The sequence below is a fragment of the Salvelinus sp. IW2-2015 genome, linkage group LG7, assembly GCF_002910315.2.
Source record: "Salvelinus sp. IW2-2015 linkage group LG7, ASM291031v2, whole genome shotgun sequence".
NCBI lineage: Eukaryota > Metazoa > Chordata > Actinopteri > Salmoniformes > Salmonidae > Salvelinus > Salvelinus sp. IW2-2015.
The window spans coordinates 32,861,960-32,882,321 of NC_036847.1; the positions used below are offsets into that span (position 1 = coordinate 32,861,960).

General features: G+C 42.0%; 1 protein-coding gene across 3 annotated transcripts in view; it reads right to left on the bottom strand.

The window, feature by feature from the left end:
- LOC111966109 (copine-9-like) overlaps nt 1-20,362 on the bottom strand; it is a 78,783-nt gene that overhangs the window by 33,423 nt on the left and 24,998 nt on the right. Inside the window, exons 4-7 of one of the 3 annotated variants that reach the window (XM_070444599.1) lie at nt 18,252-18,355; nt 16,407-16,446; nt 16,197-16,199; nt 14,950-15,026 (exon numbers count right to left, since the gene is read on the bottom strand). In XM_070444599.1, the coding sequence (XP_070300700.1) occupies nt 14,950-15,026; nt 16,197-16,199; nt 16,407-16,446; nt 18,252-18,355 (224 nt within the window). Of the gene's footprint in view, nt 1-14,949; nt 15,051-16,196; nt 16,200-16,406; nt 16,447-18,251; nt 18,356-20,362 lie in introns of all 3 variants that reach the window. The other 2 variants (XM_070444598.1, XM_070444597.1) reach the window with 2 other exon arrangements.

The following is a 20,362-nucleotide window of genomic DNA, read 5'->3' on the forward strand; positions in this document are numbered from 1 at the left end:
TTTGACTTAAATCGGCTTGAAAATCTATGGCAAGACTTGAAAATGGCTGTCTAGCAATGATCAACAATCAACATGACAGAGTTTGAAGAATTTAAAAAAGAATAATGGGAAAATACTGTATAATCCAGGTGTGCAAAAAATATATTTCTGTATTTAATTTTCTATGTATTTGTAAACATTTATTGTGTGTAGATGGGTGAGCAAAAACATCTATTTAATCCATTTAGAATTTAGACTGTAACAAAACAAAATGTAGAATAAGTCAAGAGGTATACATAATTTCTGAAGGCACTGTATAACACATGGTGAGTAATGGCAGTAAATTGTGGAAGAAATAGAACAGTTAGTGGAAAACAGAACGTTCTGTCTCCACCATCCTGATGGTGTCTGGCTATGGAGAGGAAATAACAAATGACCGTAAGTTTCCTTGGTAACGGAAGTCATAGCAGCAGCAGCAGAAAACAGGACACATCGTCTAACTATGTCATAGCAGACAACAGAACCCCGGGGCAGAAATCCTGTTAGCTAAAGGCCCACCACGTCTCAATGTGATTAGACCTGGGAGAGAATGTCCTTCAGAAACAATCTCCTCCCTGTCACTCCCATCCCCAGTCTGAAGGCAAATGGAATGACAAGAGTGGCTCAGTTGGTAGAGCATGGCGCTTGCAACGCCAGGGTTGTGGGTTCATTCCCCACGGGGGGACCAGGATGAATATGTATGAACTTTCCAATTTGTAAGTCGCTCTGGATAAGAGCGTCAGCTAAATGACTTAAATGTAAATGTAGCAACAGGTAGGCAACCTATTATTATGGAAGACCAGAGAGGACATATGAATAAATACAAATGCATCGCTATGTCGAGATCACGACTTACAGTATTTCTCATGATCACTACATAACAATAGTTGTTTGGTCAAAAGTACAATCCATTCATTTGTTCAGATGCACGATAACCACATCATCAAGGAGCCATGTGATCGCAATGCCCTCGTGGGGCATTTAAGCCCTGAACGATGGCTGACAGGCAGTTCTGTCTCCCAGGCGGTGTGCCGCCCCAAAGAACACAGCCAATCGCATGCAAGGAAAAACGCAGCTAACTTGGCTAGTCTTATGAGCTAGCAAGCTACACTATACAAAATTAGTGGATTCGGCTATTTCAGTCACACCCATTGCTGACAGGTGTATACAATTGAGCACACAGCCATGCAATCTTCATTGACAAACATTGGCAGTAGAATGACCTCACTGAAGAGCTCAGTGACTTTCAACGTGGCATCGTCATAGGATGCCACCTTTCCAACAAGTCAGTTTGTCAAATTTCTGTCCTGCAAGAACTTCACCGGTCAACTGTAAGTGCTGTTATTATGAAGTGGAAACGTCTAGGAGCAACAACGGCTCAGCCGCAAAGTGGTAGGCCACACAAGCTCTCAGAACGGGACCGCCGAATGCTGAAGCGCGTAAAGAGTAATAATTGTCTGTCGGTTGCAATACTCACTAMCGAGTTACAAACTGCCTCTGGAAGCAACGTCAGCACAAGAACTGTTCACCGGGAGCTTCATAAAATGGGTTTTCATGGCCAAGCAGCCACAAACAAGCCTAAGATCACCTTGCGCAATGCCAAGCATCGGCTGGAGTGGTGTAAAGCTCGCCGCCATTGGACTATGGAGAAGTGGAAACACATTCTCAGGAGTGATGAATCACGCTTCGCCATCTGGCAGGACGACGGACGAATCTGGGTTTAGCGGATGCCAGGAGAACGCTACCTGCCCGAATGCATAGTGCCAACTGTAAAGTTCGGTGGAGGAGGCTGGGSCTGTTTTCATGGGCTAAGCCCCTTAGTTCCAGTGAAGGGAAATCGTCATGGTACAGCATACAATGACGTTCTAGACCATGGGTGTCAAACTCTGGCCCGCGGGCCAAGGTAATTATATTTGGCCCGCGAGACAATACCAAATTACTACTAGAGCTGGCCCGCCGGTATTATACAGCGCATTCACCGCTAATACTACGAATCCCATAATGCTCTGCTGTTGTTTTCGCGCGCCAATCAGGACAGGACCCAGAAACGCCCTCTCCTCTGTGACAGTAGTCATAGCAACATAGACACTACAACTGTCAGCGCGCTATCGCTTCCCAAAAATGGCGAAAAGAAAGGCAGAAAACAGGAGCTTTCTGGACAAGTGGGAGGCAGAATATCTTTCTCTGTGACATCTCGAGCCATCTCGATGCGCTGAACCTGCAGCTTCAGGGGCGGGGTCGCATCATCACAGACATGTACGCTGCAGTGAGGGCCTTTAAAACTAAACTGTGCCTGTGGGAGAATCAGATGCTGCAAGGAAACCATTGCCATTTTCCCTGCTGCCAAACYATAAAAGCGCAGATCTCTACCGCCGTGTTCCCATGCGCACAGTTTGCTGAAAAACTCAGTGYTCTCGCCGYTGAGTTTAGCCGGCGATTTGCCGACTTCGATGTCCAGAAATGTAGGTTTGAACTGCTTAGTAATCCCTTCGCAGTTGATGTGGAAAATGCACCAACCAACATCCAAATGGAGCTGATTGAACTCCAGTGCAACGACACGCTGAAGTCAAAGTATGATGCTGTGGGAGCCGCACAGTTTCCACGGTTCATCCCTGACACAATGCCTCAGCTCCGCACCCAAGCTGCTCAGATGCTCTCCATGTTCGGCAGCACTTRTCTATGCGAGCAACTTTTCTCCTCGATGAAGATGACCAAAACAACTCACAGGAGACGTCTGACTGATGAACACCTTCGCTCGATACTGAGGATTTCTTCAGCTCAGAGCCTGAGCCCAGACATTGATGAACTAGCATCCAAGAAGAGATGCCAGGTATCTGGCTTAGGCACATCAGATTAGATCAGTGTGCAATAATTAACGTTTTCTTTGTGCACTTTTTCTTGCTACAAGGCATGGGCTTGAATGGTTGATTGATTTATTATCATTTTATTTGTAAAATTATTAGCCAGTGGAAAAAGTTTATTTTGGTATTTAAATCAGAAGGCTGCAAATAGAAAAGAGGCATACGATTTTTATTTAAATTTTATTTATTTAATAAATGAATGCCATTGATGTKTTTTTTCATTTGAAATTCGATTTTGCATGTCTCCACTATTAAATTATATATTGTATGGTAATAAGCGATGCTTGTTCCATATTCAATGTTAAAGCAAAACTTGTTTGGGTCCATATTAAAAGGTTCATTTGTTCAATGTTGGCCCGCGACTTTGTTCAGGTTTTACATTTTGGCCCACTGGGTATTTGAGTTTGACACCCCTGTTCTAGACGATTATAGGCTTCCAACATTGTGGCAACAGTTTGGGGAAGGCCCTATCCTGTTTCAGCATGACAATGCCCCTGTTAACAAAGCGAAGTCCATTCAGAAATGGTTTGTTGAGATCAATGTGGAAGAACTTGACTGGCCTGCACAGAGCCCTGACCTCAACCCCATCGAACACCTTTGGGATCAATTGGAACGCCGACTGCGAGCCAAGGCAAATCGCCCAACATCAGTGCCCAACCTCACTAATGCTCTTGTGGCAGAATGGAAGCAAGTCCCCACAACATTGTTCCAACATCAAGCGGAAAGCCTTCCCAGAAGAGTGGAGGCTGTTATACCAGCAAAGGGGGAAACAACTCCATATTAATGGCCATAATTTTGGAATGAGATGTTCAATGAGCAGTTGTCCACATACTTTTAGTCATGTAGTGTAGCTTGCTATATATGCTGGTTGTTAACTAGCATAACAGATACAGTACCAGTCAAAAGTTTGGACACACAGACTAAATCAAGGGTTTTTCTTAATTTTTTACTATTTTATACATTGTAGAATAATAGTGAAGACATTAAAAACTATGAAATAACACATGGAATCATGTAGTAAACAAAAAAGTGTTAAATCAAAATATATTTTATATTCTTCAAAGTAGCCACACTTTGCCTTGATGACAKCTATGCACTCTTGGCATTCTCTTAACCAGCTTCACCCGGAATGCTTTTCCAACAGGCTTGAAGGAGTTCCCTCATATGCTTAGCACTTGTTGGCTGCTTTTCCTTCACTCTGCGGTCCAACTCATCCCAAACCCTCTCAATTGGTTTGATTGTGGATAGCCATTGCACAGCCTGGAGGTGTGTTTTGGGTCATTGTCCTGTTGAAAAACAAATTATGTCCCACTAAGCGCAAACCAGATGGGATGGCGTATCGATGCAGAATACTGTGGTAGCCATGCTCATTAAGTGTGCCTTGAATTCTAAATAAATCACAGACACTGCCAACAGCAAAGCACCCCCACACCATCACACCTCCTCCTCCATGCTTCACAGTGCGAACCACACATGCAGAGATAATCCGTTCACCTASTCTGCGTCTCACCAAGACACGGCGGTTGGAACCAAACATCTCAAATTAGGACTCATCAGACCAAAGGACAGATTTCCACCGGTCTAATGTCCATTGCTCTTGTTTCTTGGCACRAGCAAGTCTCTTCTTCTTCTTGGTGTCCTTTAGTAGTGGTTTCTTTGCAGCAATTCGACCATAAGGGCCTGATTCACGCAGTCTCCTCTGAACAGTTGATGTTGAGATGTGTCTGTTACTTTAACTCTGTAAAGCATTTATGTGGGCTGCAATCTGAGGTGCAATTAACTCAAATAAAGAAAAACCCTGGAATGAGTAGGTGTGTCCAAACTTTTGACTGGTACTGTATGTGTATAATTATAAGGGATACTTCATGTTTTGTGGATAATATTTAAATCTACAGAGGCTCCATTCCTGACAGGCCAATCAGATTCAATAGCAGCCTCAGAGGTTGAAAAATCAGGATACTGCCTTGTATGCTGTTTCATAGGTAAGGCTCCTTATAGGCAGATTAACAAGCCTCAAGTGCCTTAATGGCAGACGCCATAACTACATATGAGGACACAGGTCTGGACATCAGTGATAAAAAATAAAAATAAAATACACAAGGTGCAATTTTGAAACGTACACTGAACAAAAATACAAACGCAACATGTCAAGTGTTAGTCCCATGTTTCATGAGCTGAAATATAAGATCCCAGAAAACGTCCATATGCACAAAAAGCTTTTTTCTTTGAAATTGTGTACACAAATGTATTTACATCCTTGTTAGTGAGCATTTCTCCTTTGCCAAGATAACCCATCCACCTGACAGGTGTTGCATATCAAGAAGCTGATTAAACAGCATGATCATTACACAGGTGGACCTTGTGCTGGGGACAATAAAAGGCCACTCTAAAATGTGCAATTTTGTCACATAACACGGATGTCTCAAGTTTTGAGGGAGCGTTCAATTGGCATGCTGACTGCAGGAATGTCCACCAGAGCTGTTGCTAGAGAATTTAATGTTCATTTCTCTACCTCAAGCTCTACCCCCACGTGCATGGCGTTGTATGGGCGAGCGGTTTGCTGATATCAACGTTGTGAACAGAGTGCCCCGTGGTGGCGGTGGGGTTATGGTCTGGGCAGGCATAATCTACAGACAACGAACACAAGTACTTAAGTAAAAATACTTTAAAGTACTACTTAAGTAGTTATTTGGTGTATATGTACATTTTTTTGTACAACTTTTACTTTTACTCCACTACATTCCTAAAGAAAATAATGTACTTTTTACTCCATACATTTTCCCTGACACCCAAAAGTACTAAGCAGGACAGAAAAGTTATCCAATTCACACACTTATCAAGAGAACATCCCTGGTCATCCCTACTGACTCTGATCTGGAGGACTCAGTAAAGATACATACTTTGTTTGTAAATGTAATCTGAGTATTGGAGTGTGCCCCTGGCTATCCTTAAATAAAAAATTAAATAAAAAAAGAGTTGTACTTTTACTTTTGATACTTAAGTATATTTTAAACCAAATACTTTTACTCAAGTAATATTTTATGTGTGATTTTTACTCGAGTAATTTTCTATTAAGGCATCTTTACATTTACTCAAGTATGACACTAGGTACTTTTTACACCACTGATTTTATTGATGGCAGATTAAATGCGCAGAGATACCATGATGAGTATAGTTGTACATCAGTAGTTTTCCTCTTGTCACTCAATTAGCCCATATCAGTAAAAACATTTTAGATTGGAAAATTAGTCTAGTTAATCTAGCCAGCTATCTAAACTTGTTGTAATCTTGGCTGAATTACCGACCGGACACACAGGGCATGTGTCCAGGAGCCCTGACCTCCAGGGGGCCCCCATTGATTTTGTTAGTCACTCTTACTCAGATATTATATTAACATGGCAAGGAAAATGTGTACAATTGCATTAAATTAGCTTTAAAACTGCAAAAAAAAGTATACCCACCCCATGGCAAAACATGTAGAATAGCAGCAAATTAGCTGTTAACTTCTCTGGGTAGTATTTTCACGTCCGGATGAAAAGCGTGAAAAGCGTGTCCAAAGTAAACTGCCTGCTACTCAGGCCCAGAAGCTAAGATATGCATATCATTAGTAGATTTGGATAGAAAACACTCTGAAGTTTTTAAAACTGTTTGAATCATGTCTGTGAGTATAACATAACTTATTTGGCAGGCGAAACCCCGAGGACAAACCATTCAGATTTCTTTTTTTTTTGAGGTCACTCTCTTTTCAATGTGATTTCATTGGGAATCCAGATTTCTAAGGGACCGTCTTGCAGTTCCTATCGCTTCCACTGGATGTCAACAGTCTTTAGAAATTGGTTGAGGTTTTTCCTTTGAGAAATGAAGAAGTASTACTGTTCAGAATGAGGCTCGAGGGAAGTGTACTCTTTGTCAGAGGCGCGTGACCTGAAAGCTAGATACACTTTGTTTTCTTCCGGTATTGAACACAGAACATCCCGTCTTCAATTTTATTGATTATTTACGTTACAAAGTACCTAAAGTTGTATTACAAAAGTAGTTTGAAATGTTTGGACAAAGCTTACAGGTAACTTTTGTAGTCATTTTGCGTGAGTTGGAACCGGTGTTTTTCTGGATCAAACGCGCCAAATAAATGGACATTTTGGATATATATCGACGGAATTAATCGAACAAAAGGACCATTTGTGATGTTTATGGGACATATTGGAGTGCCAACAGAAGAAGCTCGTCAAAGGTAAGGCATGAATTATATCTTTATTTCTGCGTTTTGTGTCGCGCCTGGAGGGTTGAAATAGTGTGTTTGTTTACTGGGGTGCTGTCCTCAGATAATAGCATCGTTTGCTTTCGCCGAAAAGCCTTTTTGAAATCTGACACGTTGGCTGGATTCACAACAAGTGTAGCTTTAATTTGGTTTCTTGCATGTGTGATTTCATGAAAGTTAAATTTTTATAGTAATTTAATTGAATTTGGCGCTCTGCATTTTCACTGGATTTTGGCCAAGTGGGACGCTAGTCCCACATATCCCAGAGAGGTTTTAAACTGCAACCCCACTAAAGTTATGTAAAGCAAACTCATGTTTTTATGATAATGCTCTTGTAGTGTAAGAGCTGTTTGAAAAGGCTGCCTGAAATTTCAACCTGTTTGGTGKGATGGAGTTTTGGCCTGCCTTGTGACATCAGTAAATTAGTCAATAGACCAATAAGAAAAAGAGTTCCAAACCTCTCTTCCAATAACAGCTAGTTTTCAGACCACTCACAGACAGTCTTAGCAACATTTAAATGATTTGATATTGGAGATAAAAACAGCTGCATTGGACCTTAATTACAATACTTTTTCTGCTAACAGATCCCTCTGCACGATTTAAATTATAGTTTTTAATTTCCAATGCTTATTTAATGTGAGTAAATGTGTAGTGGCTAATTGTATAGCTAATAGGCTATGTGTTTATAGATCGACTGAGGTGAATGAAGCTACAGCAACCAATGTGATAATGTCTGGGGTCAGTTTTGCTTGTTTTTGCTGTTCTCCAAATACAATTTTAGAGCTTTTTAATAGTATAGAAATGCCCGTAAATGAGCTTTAACTTTCTTAAAACTTCACTGACTGCTTTGTCAGCCTGCAAGGAGCTTTTCCTATAAAACAATCCTGACTTATCAGCCTCTGAGGCTGCTATTGAATCTGATCCAGGTCTGAGGCTAAAACTGAATCTTATCACCCTGTCAGGAATGGAGCTCACCCACTCTGTAAATATAAATATTATCCATAAAACAAAGTGTCCCATACAATTATACTGTATTTATCAGTTATGCAAGATAACAAACAGCATAGCCAACAAGCTAGCTAGCTAACAAGACTACCTAGCTAACTAGCTAGCTCATTCGCTCACAAGACCAGACAAGTTAGCTGCGTTGTGGCGTGCATGTCATTGGCTGTGGTCTTGGGGGTGGCACACAGCCTGGGAGACAGAGCTGCCTGTCAGGCATCGTTTAGGGCTTAAATGCTCCACGAGGGCTTAGCTCTCCCAAGAGCTCTTAGCTCTCCCAAGAGCTCTTAGCTCAAGGTAAAGGACATTTAACTTGCTTACATTCTAATTTATTAACGGATAATGAGCTCCAAACACAAATGAATTAATTAATTATGTCAGCATGAAATGTACCATCCCTTAGTGTAACAATCAATAAGAACGTGGGAGCCGATCCATGGTGGGCCATACTGTCAATCTACCATCAATACGTACACTCCTATTTATAGAGTTTATCTTGTGATCTCGACAAAACATATTTTGTTATGTCGTGATCATGAGGTAAAAAGTTGTGATCGACATAACAAGGGAATTCTTTTTTTWATTCATATGTCCTCTCTGGACTTCTGTATACTCATACTGATCCCATAGATTTCTATTTCTGAGCTGTTTCTATTGCAACGTGTTGTCTATACTGTCCTASGCAGATCAAAGTCCAAAACATGTATTTGTATTAACAATACACTTCTAATTATGGCAAAACAAAACCTTATGTATTTTGAATTGCATTCCAGAAGAAGTAGAGAACGACAGATGTGGACGCATTACAAGGTAGCCATTAAAAGATGAAAGAACACCTTGTTCATTATGCATGTATTTGCCTGCCTTGTTCCATCTTTGCAGCTGGCCTTACCCAAAGGAGTCTAATACAAACTTTAGGATGTGTGAGCCCGTCTAGAGTCAACAGTCCTCAATATTTCAGGACCATGGCCCAGATTCAGACGGTGTGATGAAGCGGAATACTGGAACAACTTTATGAGACCGCTCTTTTCTCTGCCAACTGAATCAGAGATGGTCCCTGCATTCTGTGGCTGACAAGGAGACAGTGGGATGTCTGACGCACTTAGGGAGAACAGAGTTCCCTAACTTCCAAGTACGTGACACAATTAACAACTGAGGAATGATTTATGAGAAAAGTCAATCCAACTTTACCTGGCACTATTGTACGGTCTGCATTTATAGACTGGACTTACGGTCCTGAAAAGTCTGCCACATAAATGTTGAAAATGAAATCCCCAAAAATGTTCAAAGTAATTAGACAAAGATGAGCTGTAGTTAAAGTACGCCACAAAGACAAGCTGTAGTTAAAGTACGCCACAAAGACGAGCTGTAGACATAATAACTTGGCTGGCATGACTCAGCATGTTTGTGCATGAGACAGACAGGCGGTGTCCTCTTAGTAACAAGTGGTGTCCCTTATCATCCAATACCTCCTATCCCCTCCACACGTCCAATACCCCCTCCACACGTCCAATACCCCCTCCACACGTCCCAATACCCCCTCCAACAACGTCCAATACCCCCTCCACACGTCCAATACCCCTCCACCACGTCCAATACCCCCTCCACACGTCCAATACCCGCTATCCCCTCCACACGTCCAATACCCCCTCCACACGTCCAATACCCCCCTCCACACGTCCAATACCCCCTCCACACGTCCAATACCCCCTCCACACGTCCAATACCCCATCCACACGTCCAATAACCCCTCCACCCAACGTCCAATACCCCCTCCACACTTCCAATACCCCTCCACACGTCCAATACCCCCTCCACACGTCCAATACCCCCTCCACACTTCCACAATGCGTGATTATCTGTAATCATGGCAGCATCCACATTCATGTAAGTGTTCAGAAACATATTCTATTCTTATTTACAATAACAGTGACTCCAAAATGACACAAAACAATATTTATCATGAATTTATATTGGGCACAAAATAATCTGAAACACAATCAAAACAAACTGCAAATGCAACCAACAAGTTTGTAGTGTCACACGCTTGATGTGGTCATTGCATGCTAGGAATATGGGACCAAATACTAAACTTTTGACTACATTAATACAAATAAGTGAATTTGTCAAAATAGTTATGACACCATCACATGGGGTGACTAGATACATAAAGTGCTAAACGGTAAAACAGATATGTAGGAAAATACCCTCAAATAAAAACGGTGACATTCTGTACTGTTGCCTCATATGAAACATTTTAATAATCTCAATCCCAAATGCTGAAGTTTAGAGGCAAATTATACATTTTAGTTTCACTGTCCAAATGAATACATAGGGTAGTGTTATTCTTGGTGCAAAGTAAAGTGTAAAATATATAAATAATAATCCACAGCGATACCTCAAATCACAGTGGTCAGGTCTGCACCTACATGATTAGGATATTATTATTTAGCTATAAATGGACTGCATCATATCCACTAATCTAATGCGTCTGCATTGGCATGCAATTATCTCCGAAATTGTGTGTGCGAGAGCGAGTGATCATGTCGATGCAAACTCACAGCAGGTGTGAAGCATGGGGTATGCTGCTCTCCACACCACTTTTTACAAATAAAAATATGACCAGTTTGCATTGACCTGTAAAGCACTTATCTTCTAAAATGGGAAAATGAGGTGTATTTGTCCAATCATCCTTTTAGGGAAGCTAACAGTCACCCTCGGTTACCATAGAAACCAACAGGTAAGTGGTAGAGAAGTGCTTCTTCCTCCACAGCATGCTACCCCGTTCTAAAAACAGTGACCTACAAAAGTACGCCCACTGCCGCGCAGAGGCCATGGCCAGGCTCTTCGGCTCTCCTCCTCTCACTGAGGGGAGTGTATGGCATAAAGGCAACACTGGGAGGATGTGTGTTTGAGGCTGTTTTAACAGACATGTAAAACACATACAGGAGTGTGTGTCTCTCTCTCACACACACAGATGGCTGTATGGGAATCCCTTATTTAAGACATACAGACATGGTTTTTGGACACATGAAGTTTCACATGTTTTTTGTTCACTACTTTCAGCTACATCTGGTCTCCCATCCAGGGCCAACCCTGCTTAGCTTCAGAGGTACACCAGCAGTGGGATGCAGGGTGCTACATTGCTGGAAAGGAAACTTCATGCAAAAAGTATATTAAAAACCATATTCATTCCACAGAGGGCCTAGTGGCTTCAATYAAGACATAGACAACCAGTTGAGGAGAGTTCCTTACTAATTGCTGACCTAAATTCATCAATCAAGTACAAGGTAACAATCACATGTGGAAGTTTCACATTTAAAAGGTTTTTCACATGTGAAATTGCAATTCCATTTCCACATTTGCAGTTCTTACTTATGTGAACCCGCAAATTTGACTTTCACATGTGAACTTGCAAAAGGATGTGTTATCATGTGAACTCTAAATTTAATCAGTGGTGTGTATTCATTGTGCCAAAGGAAGCCAGTGTTCGCCAAATATTTTACCAATAATAATGATCAAATAGTTTCTTTCATCTATCTCTGTGTTTTCATAATTTCCATCAATTCGCAAGTGGCTGAATCTCACCGGAGAAATAATCAGAGCTGTCTCAGTACGTGTTGCCCACGTATCAGAGCTGTCTCAGTACGTGTTGCCCACGTATCAGAGCTGTCTCAGTACGTGTTGCCCACGTATCAGAGCTGTCTCAGTACTTGTAGCCCACGTATCAGAGCTGTCTCAGTACGTGTTGCCCATGTACTGGAACATGTCTGGACCAAAAGAGTATGGCATGTTGCATTTGACTGATTGATGCCAGCAAGCATTGGCCTCCCATGATAAACAAAATTATAAAATAATTAGCCAATCAGCGTTGAGCTTAGCTCAACTGTGGCTTGTCCTGTTGCAACAAAATGCCTCAAGGAAGGCCAGTTTGGATTTTGGCTTCACACCAATCAATAGCTTGCTAAATCTGACTTTTCCTAAGACATGGACGGAGATGGGGATTTGGACTTGTGGTTTTGACTTAATTCTCTGGTACAGGCCAAGGATTATGATGGTGATTTGTTCTAGCCATAAATGTATATATTGTGCCTCTGGCCTGAGATGACTGAAGTTCAATATGTAGCCTAGTACTGTATGACAGAGCCATGGACTGTTTTGCCAAAATGAAAGAGAGGAGGATGGCATTGGCATTCAACTAGTCTACAAGTAGCGCAAGTCAACATTTCTTATTTTACTTGCAATATTTGCTTCGTGGACTTCACCGGACAGATGTTGCTCTCAGTTTTCTTCTATGAAACAAATGCATGTGTAGTTCAATTTACTCTGCCACTGTGTGACTGTTGTCTTTTTGTTGTCATGGCCTTATTGTACAGTCGTGGGCAAAAGTTTTGAGAATGACACAAATATTAATTTCCACAAAGTTTGCTGCTTCAGTGTCTTTAGATATTTTTGTCAAATGTTACTATGGAATACTGAAGTATAATTACAAGCATTTCATAAGTGTCAAAGGCTTTTATGACAATTACATGAAGTTGATGCAAAGAGTCAATATTTGCAGTGTTGACCCTTCTTTTTCAAGACCTCTGCAATCCGCACTGGCATGCTGTCAATTAACTTCTGGGCCACATCCTGACTGATGGCAGCCCATTCTTGCATAATCAATGCTTGGAGTTTGTCAGAATTTGTGGGGTTTTGTTTGTCCACCCGCCTCTTGAGGATTGACCACAAGTTCTCAATGGGATTAAGGTCTGGGGAGTTTCCTTGCCATGTACCCCAAAAAATCGATGTTTTGCTCCCCGAGCCACTTAGCTATCACTTTTGCCTTATGGCAAGGTGCTCCATCATGCTGGAAAAGGCATTGTTCGTCACCAAACTGTTCCTGGATGGTTGGGAGAAGTTGCTCTCGGAGGATGTGTTGGTACCATTCTTTATTCATGGCTGTGTTCTTAGGCAAAATTGTGAGTGAGCCCACTCCCTACACGAATGGTCTCAGGATGCTCACCTTGTCTTCTCCGGACAAGCTTTTTTCCGGATGCCCCAAACAATCGGAAAAGGGATTCAGAGAAAATACCCCAGTCCTCAGCAGTCCAATCCCTGTACCTTTTGCAGAATATCAGTCTGTCCCTGATGTTTTTCCTGGAGAGAAGTGGTTTCTTTACTGCCCTTCTTGACACCAGGCCATCCTCCAAAAGTCTTCGCCTCGCTGTGCATGCAGATGCACTCACACCTGCCTGCTGCCATTCCTGAGCAAGCTCTGTACTGGTGGTGCCCCGATCCCGCAGCTGAATCAACTTTAGGAGACGGTCCTGGCGCTTTCTGGACTTTCTTGGGCGCCCTGAAGCCTTCTTCACAACAATTGAACCGCTCTCCTTGAAGTTCTTGATGATCCGATAAATGGTTGATTTAGGTGAAATCTTACTGGCAGCAATATCCTTGCCTGTGAAGCCCTTTTTGTGCAAAGCAATGATGACAGCACGTGTTTCCTTGCAGGTAACCATGGTTGACAAAGGAAGAACAATGATTTCAAGCACCAGCCTCCTTTTGAAGCTTCCAGTCTGTTATTCAAACTCAATCAGCATGACAGAGTGATCTCCAGCCTTGTCCTCGTCAACACTCACACCTGTGTTAACGAGAGAATCACTGACATGATGTCAGCTGGTCCTTTTGTGGCAGGGCTGAAATGCAGTGGAAATGTTTTTGGGGGATTCAGTTCATTTGCATGGCAAAGAGGGACTTTGCAATTTATCTGATCACTCTTCATAACATTCTGGAGTATATGTAAATTGCCATCATACAAACTGGGGCAGCAGACTTTGTGAAAATTAATATTTGTGTCATTCTCAAAACTTTTGGCCACGACTGTTCATCACGGTGGTGTATGAACTAACAGGTTATAGAGCAAACAACACAATTATCACAACATAGGTTGTAATATGGCTTTTTTTTACTGGCTTGGCTGGTCTTCCTCAGGGATTTTATCCACGCACCGCTACTGAATTGAACATATGTGAAAAAATTGTTTCACGTGCTAAATTTAAACTCAACATGTGAAAACAGTGGTTTGTTCTTTTTGTAAGGGATGATCAGCTTGAAACAAATACATAGAGAATTGGGTGAAGATGGCCAGAGGGACCTTTCATTGTGATGGAGTAAAGTCAATAACTGGCCTCTGTTTTTAAGAGGTCTGTTCCTGATGAAGAAAACATGATTGGTATTTACACATGTTGTGTATGCGTCTCTCCAAATGCCTCCAAAAATACAGAACCTCTACATGACTACACAGACAGAGAGCTGAGAAACGCTCAGTCTGAAAGACATTTGCAGTGAACAACTCAGCTTCTAATCTGCAATTACCATTTTTCCATCTGATTAACTCATAAAATAAATGCACTCTGCACAAACGGCACCTTATTGTTGATTGCTGAAAGCATTAGAAAATGCCAAATTACCCTATCAAGAAGTTGATTACAAGATGATTTGATGTTGAGCACGAGGGGAACTTCGGGAATCGATGCTTCTGTCTCTTAGTGATGCTATAGGCTCGGATGATTAGCATATTAAAATCGCAACGCTGTTTCATTTACAGTTAATCTACATCGCTGTGCTCCATTTCCAATCCACAAACAGATAGTCCTCCTCAAGTGCGAGGTCCTTTTACCATTCACATGACTCATCACATACAGCCAGCCAGAGAGGTACCATTGCTCTAGATTGAGAGTCCCCTATGGGTCAGACTCATTCCAGAGTTGTCCCTTCATTAGGCCTGTAATGGTGTGATGGATAATGGAGAGAGAGGGTTTGACTTACGATAAGCTGTTCTCCAGCCGCCCGCCAGTGGATCCAATGATCTCCCCCAGAGTGCAGAAGGTCTGACCCAGGAAGTCCTGGTGGAGAGAGCAGGGGTCAGTCTTATGACCCGTCTGATCAGGGTTGGGGTCAAATCCATTTCAATTCATGAAGTAAACCAAATTCCAATTCCAAATTTTCCTAATTGAAAAGCATTGAAGAGAATTGGAATTTGAGGTAGAATTTGAGTGTTCTTCCTGAGTGGAAATGGAATTGACCCCAACCCTGTTTCTAACAGCAAGGCAGTTCACAGTACTACAGTACGTGCAGTGCTTTCAGATGGTGGTGAGTAAGGTGTAATACAGCTAGGACATCCCACATGCCAGATTGAAACCTAAAGTTATTCAAAGTGGCTGAAGACATTGGGAGCCACTGTGACAATGAAAACTTTGCATTTTATAAAATCTGGACACACGGTACGTTATCAAAAAGGCTAAAAGAACAAGTTCACTTATTTTTTTTTAAACCAAATCTATATTTTCTTATGTAAATGCCATCTTATAGAAGTGTCCAGACACTTTTTCTCGATTTCACTTAGTTGTGAGAAACATACCAGAAATAGACTTCCTCAGGCTCATTCTGCAGTATCGGGGCAATGATACAATATTAGCACATGCTCCAAAAACATTAAAATACGTCCTTTTATACTCTCAGTATAGTGAGGGTTGGAGTGAAAACCTACAGGACGGTAGCTCTTCCGGAACAGCGTAGGAGTGAAAACCTACTGGACGGTAGCTCTTCCGGAACAGCGTAGGAGTGAAAACCTACTGGACGGTAGCTCTTCCGGAACAGCGTAGGAGTGAAAACCTACTGGACGGTAGCTCTTCCGGAACAGCGTAGGAGTGAAAACCTACTGGACGGTAGCTCTTCCGGAACTACATTATTCTGTTTCAAAAAACAACTAGCCTACTGTAGCTCTGGCTTTGAAGACTCCTCTCAAAGTGCTTTACCTGAGATTTTGATATAGTGGGAATGGCTGAATGAGACTATGGTTGACATGACTGCTTGGTTTTGAACCAACGTTTGTCCTTGATTGGAACAGAACCCCCCCCACAGACATCACATTGGACAAGTGAAAACAGGAGTGCAAAAAAAACACATCTCACATCATGAATGGGTGTYGTGAAATACAAATCAGTAGACGTTGACATGCCATAATGACATTACATAAATTAATAAATGTCTTTACTAGGTGCATCGATACTAACCTTCTGCGCTCCCGTATTTTGTTGATCACAAAGGGAATAGAACACAGTCTGAGGTCAAATCTAGAATACAATATTGCATTCATCCAAAGACAACAAGCTTCCTTCTGATAATTATCCTTCCTCTGTACTGTCAGTATTGGGATAAAATTGCATAATTAACAACATAACATTAACAACATGATGCATTATATACTGATGAGAGACACTTACAAATTTGGAAATATTTGAACTTCTGGAGTCCACATTGTATCTGCAAGAAACCAAACATAGTTATATAGGTATAAATCACTCCAAATGACCAACTATATCAGTGTGAATAGCCAGTTCAGGTATTAGATAAGTTTCCTCTTTGCGAACTAAATGAGTAAATCTAATTATCTCTAAATTAACCTTGAATTTAACAGGGATGTTTCTGCAGGAGGGAGGAGGGAAACAGAGTAGAAGGGTTGAGAATATACTCCCTGTTTGCTAACATTAGAACATCCACTGACTATACCGCTGACAGACTGTCTCTGAATCCTATTCACCCTGGATATGAAGCCAATCCTCTACCTCGGGCCTCAGGGCTGTGATGCTTGCTTAACTCTTCCCTTGGTCAAACTCAATAGCTCATTGGTTCATAACATTTATTTTGTCCCATCATTTGGGAGTTCTGTCTGTCTGTAGGGTGCCTGTTATGCTGGAGTAGACTGATTGATTATTTGCAGTTTGTTAAAAATGAATATTGACCTTGCTAACACCTGAACCACACTGATTGTGTCTAAGAGCTTTGTCACAGTGCAAAACCATTGCAATTGATTCTTGATTGATTTTCCAGAGCTTAAATAATAGCACCTGAAACAGTCGGAACAAGGGCTCTACACAGTAATAGCTTGATAACAACCATTTAAAGGGCATAATTCAATCTTTAACAGTAGTTATGTAAAACGTTATTTTCTCCCCACATCCCTATGATACAAATGTTTAACATGTAGCCACAAATAGTTATTAAAATAAAATACTTTTCGCAGTTCAACACTAGAATTTTGCAGTTGTATATTACCTGACTTTGAAGAGCAGATAGAACAGTCCATAATGAATAACAGACTGCTCAACAAAACCTACTGTATATCACTGACTATATTAAAAAGGTATAATGATCTTTCTCTAGTATTGATCTGGAATAAGAGGTGGGGTGGCTGACCAGAATAACCAAGTGGACGTAGCGACAGCACTTAATCACGGTGATAAATGAAAAGGCTTGTTCTTCAGAAAGTATTCACACCCCTTGACATTTTACACATTTTGTTGTGTTACAGCCTGAATTTAAAATTGATTTAACATAGATTTTGTGTGTCACTGGCCTACACACAATACCCAAATGTCAAAGTGGAATTATGTTTTTCTAAATATTTACAAATGAATTACAAATGAAAAGCTGAAATGTCTTTAGTTAATATGTATTCAACCCTTTGTTATGGCAAGCCAGGAGAAAATTAATAAGTTCAGGAGTAAAAAAGTTACATAATAAGTTGCATGTGTTTAACATGATTTTAGAATGACTACCTCATCTCTGTACCCCACACATACAATTATCTGTCAGGTCCCTCAGTCGAGCAGTGCATTTCAAACACAGATTTACCCACAAAGGCCAGGAGGTTTTCCAATGCCTCGCAAAGGGCATCTATTGGTAGATGGGTAAAAATGTCAAAAGCACATATTGAATATCCCTTTGAACATGTTGAAGTTATTAATTACACTTTGGATGGTGTACCAATACACCCAGTTTCTAAAAAGATACAGGAGTCCTTTCTATCTCAGTTGCCGGAGAGGAAGGAAACCACTCAGGGATTTCACCATGAGGCCAATAGTGACTTTCAAAAAGTTGGTGGTGGCCCCCTCACTCTTCCGAGAGAGAAGGCCTGCTCTGTGACCCGAAAGACTAACAAGGGAGCAAAGATTTTTTTTTAAACTACTTATAAATTGGTCCTATGTATAAAACTAAAAAAGTTTATTTAGGCTTTTAGCCTAGCAGTAGGTATTTCCCAGTTGGAGACAGATAGGTTGGTCACTTACACGTCAAAGCGGAGGTTCTGCTTCTCTTCGAAGAAGAAGTCCAGGAAAAACTTCCGCACAAAGTTTGGATTCAGTGTGTTGTCAATAACCTCTGTTCTGCCAAACTAAAACAGTAGTCAGGAAAAGGAAACACAGGTTACAGAGTGATACTTAATCTAACAGAACCTCTATGGAAACATCAACTCCATAATTGATATCAGTATGACCCATATGATAATCAATGACACAATGTCACTCTAAATCTAAGTATAAGAAAGTTTAACATCACTAGCAATATTATCCACATACATCAACCGTAACATTGGGATCAACTCAAAAACAATGATCAGCAAATCCTGAGTACTCTAAATGAAATAAACAGCACAGAGCCACAGCCATTACCAATACAGCCTGTGATCTACTCTACACCCTCAGTGAGTTAGAATCACCACTGGGTTTAAACCAATGGAGTGTTGTGTTTTAATGGCTGGCTCCTCAGACAGAACCAAGGGAGTGTTGTGTTTTAATGGCTGGCTCCTCAGACAGAACCAAGGGAGTGTTGTGTTCTAATGGCTGGCTCCTCAGCCAGAACAGAACCAAGAGAGTGTTGTGTTCTAATGGCTGGCTCAGCCAGAACAGAAGCCAAGGAGTGTTGTTGTCTAATGGCTGGCTCCTCAGCAGAACAGAACCAGGGAGTGTTGTGTTCTAATGGCTGGCTCCTCAGCCAGAACAGAACCAAGGGAGTGTTGTTCTAATGCTGGCTCCTCAGCCAAGAACAGAACCAAGGAGTGTTGTTGTTTCTAATGGCTGGCTCCTCAGCCAGAAAAACCAAGGGAGTGTTGTGTTCTAATGGCTGGCTCCTCAGCCAGAACAGAACAAGGAGTGTTGTGTTCTAATGGCTGGCTCCTCAGCCAGAACAGAACCAAGGGAGTGTTGTGTTCAATGGCTGGCTCCTCAGCCAGAACAGAAGAACAAGGGAGTGGTGTGTTCTAATGCTGGCTCCTCAGCCAGAACAGAACCAAGGGAGTGTTGTGTTCTAATGGCTGGCTCCTCAGCCAGAACAGAACCAAGGGAGTGGTTGTGTCTAATGGCTGGCTCCTCAGCCAGAACAGAAACAAGGGAGTGGTGTGTCTAATGGCTGGCTCCTCAGCCAGAACAGAAGCAAGGGAGTGTTGTGTTCTAATGGCTGGCTCCCAGCCAGAACAGAAGCAAGGGAGTGTTGTGTTCTAATGGCTGGCTCCTCAGCCAGAACAGAAACAAGGGAGTGTTGTGTTCTAATGCCTGGCTCCTCAGCCAGAACAGAACCAAGGGAGTGTTGTGTTCTAATGGCTGGCTCCTCAGCCAGAACAGAACAAGGGAGTGTGGTGTTCTAATGGCTGGCTCCTCAGCCAGAACAGAACAAGGGAGTGTTTGTGTTCAATCAGAACCGAACAAGGGAGTTTTTGTTCTAATGGCTGGCTCCTCAGACAGAACAGAACCAACAGAGTGAGAGTGTCTGAGTGATTCTGTCACAGCCGGCCAGCCCCAGGGCTGGAGCTCCATTTGTATCTACCAGACACTAATCCCCATTGGGCAGAGGCCTGGCTGGTATGGTCCAACAGCACACAGTAATGAGCTATTGATCCCTGCACTGCTTCAATACCCGGCTCATGACCTTAACGCCCAGCGCACATACCCAGCATCAACTCTGTCCCTCCCAATCCATTATCCTGGGAGGGGGGTTTATTGGAACCCTACCTACCTGGCATCCATCGACTAAGGAACCATCCGTCGTCACCTGAGACACTCACTTTCCTATGATGGCAGGAATACTCAGAGCACTCTCCACTCTGTTGGTCTGTTCTGTCTGAGGGAGCCAGCCATCTGGTCTTAGAACGCATAAACTCATTCGTACCCTTGGTTCAGGGTATTCTATCTGTTTGTAGAGATCATAAACACTCCTTGTTTCTGATTGCGTGCTTGGATTGGAGGTCGGCGAAGGCGTCATTAGAATAATCACGTACCCACTCCTTGTTCGGTTCTGCTGGAATGGGTGTAGTTGCCAGTCCAATAAACGGGGAAAGCTGATTTGAGAAGAACCAACAATATCGACTCCCTTGTTTCTGTGGTAAGTCTGGGCATGCAGTGAGAGA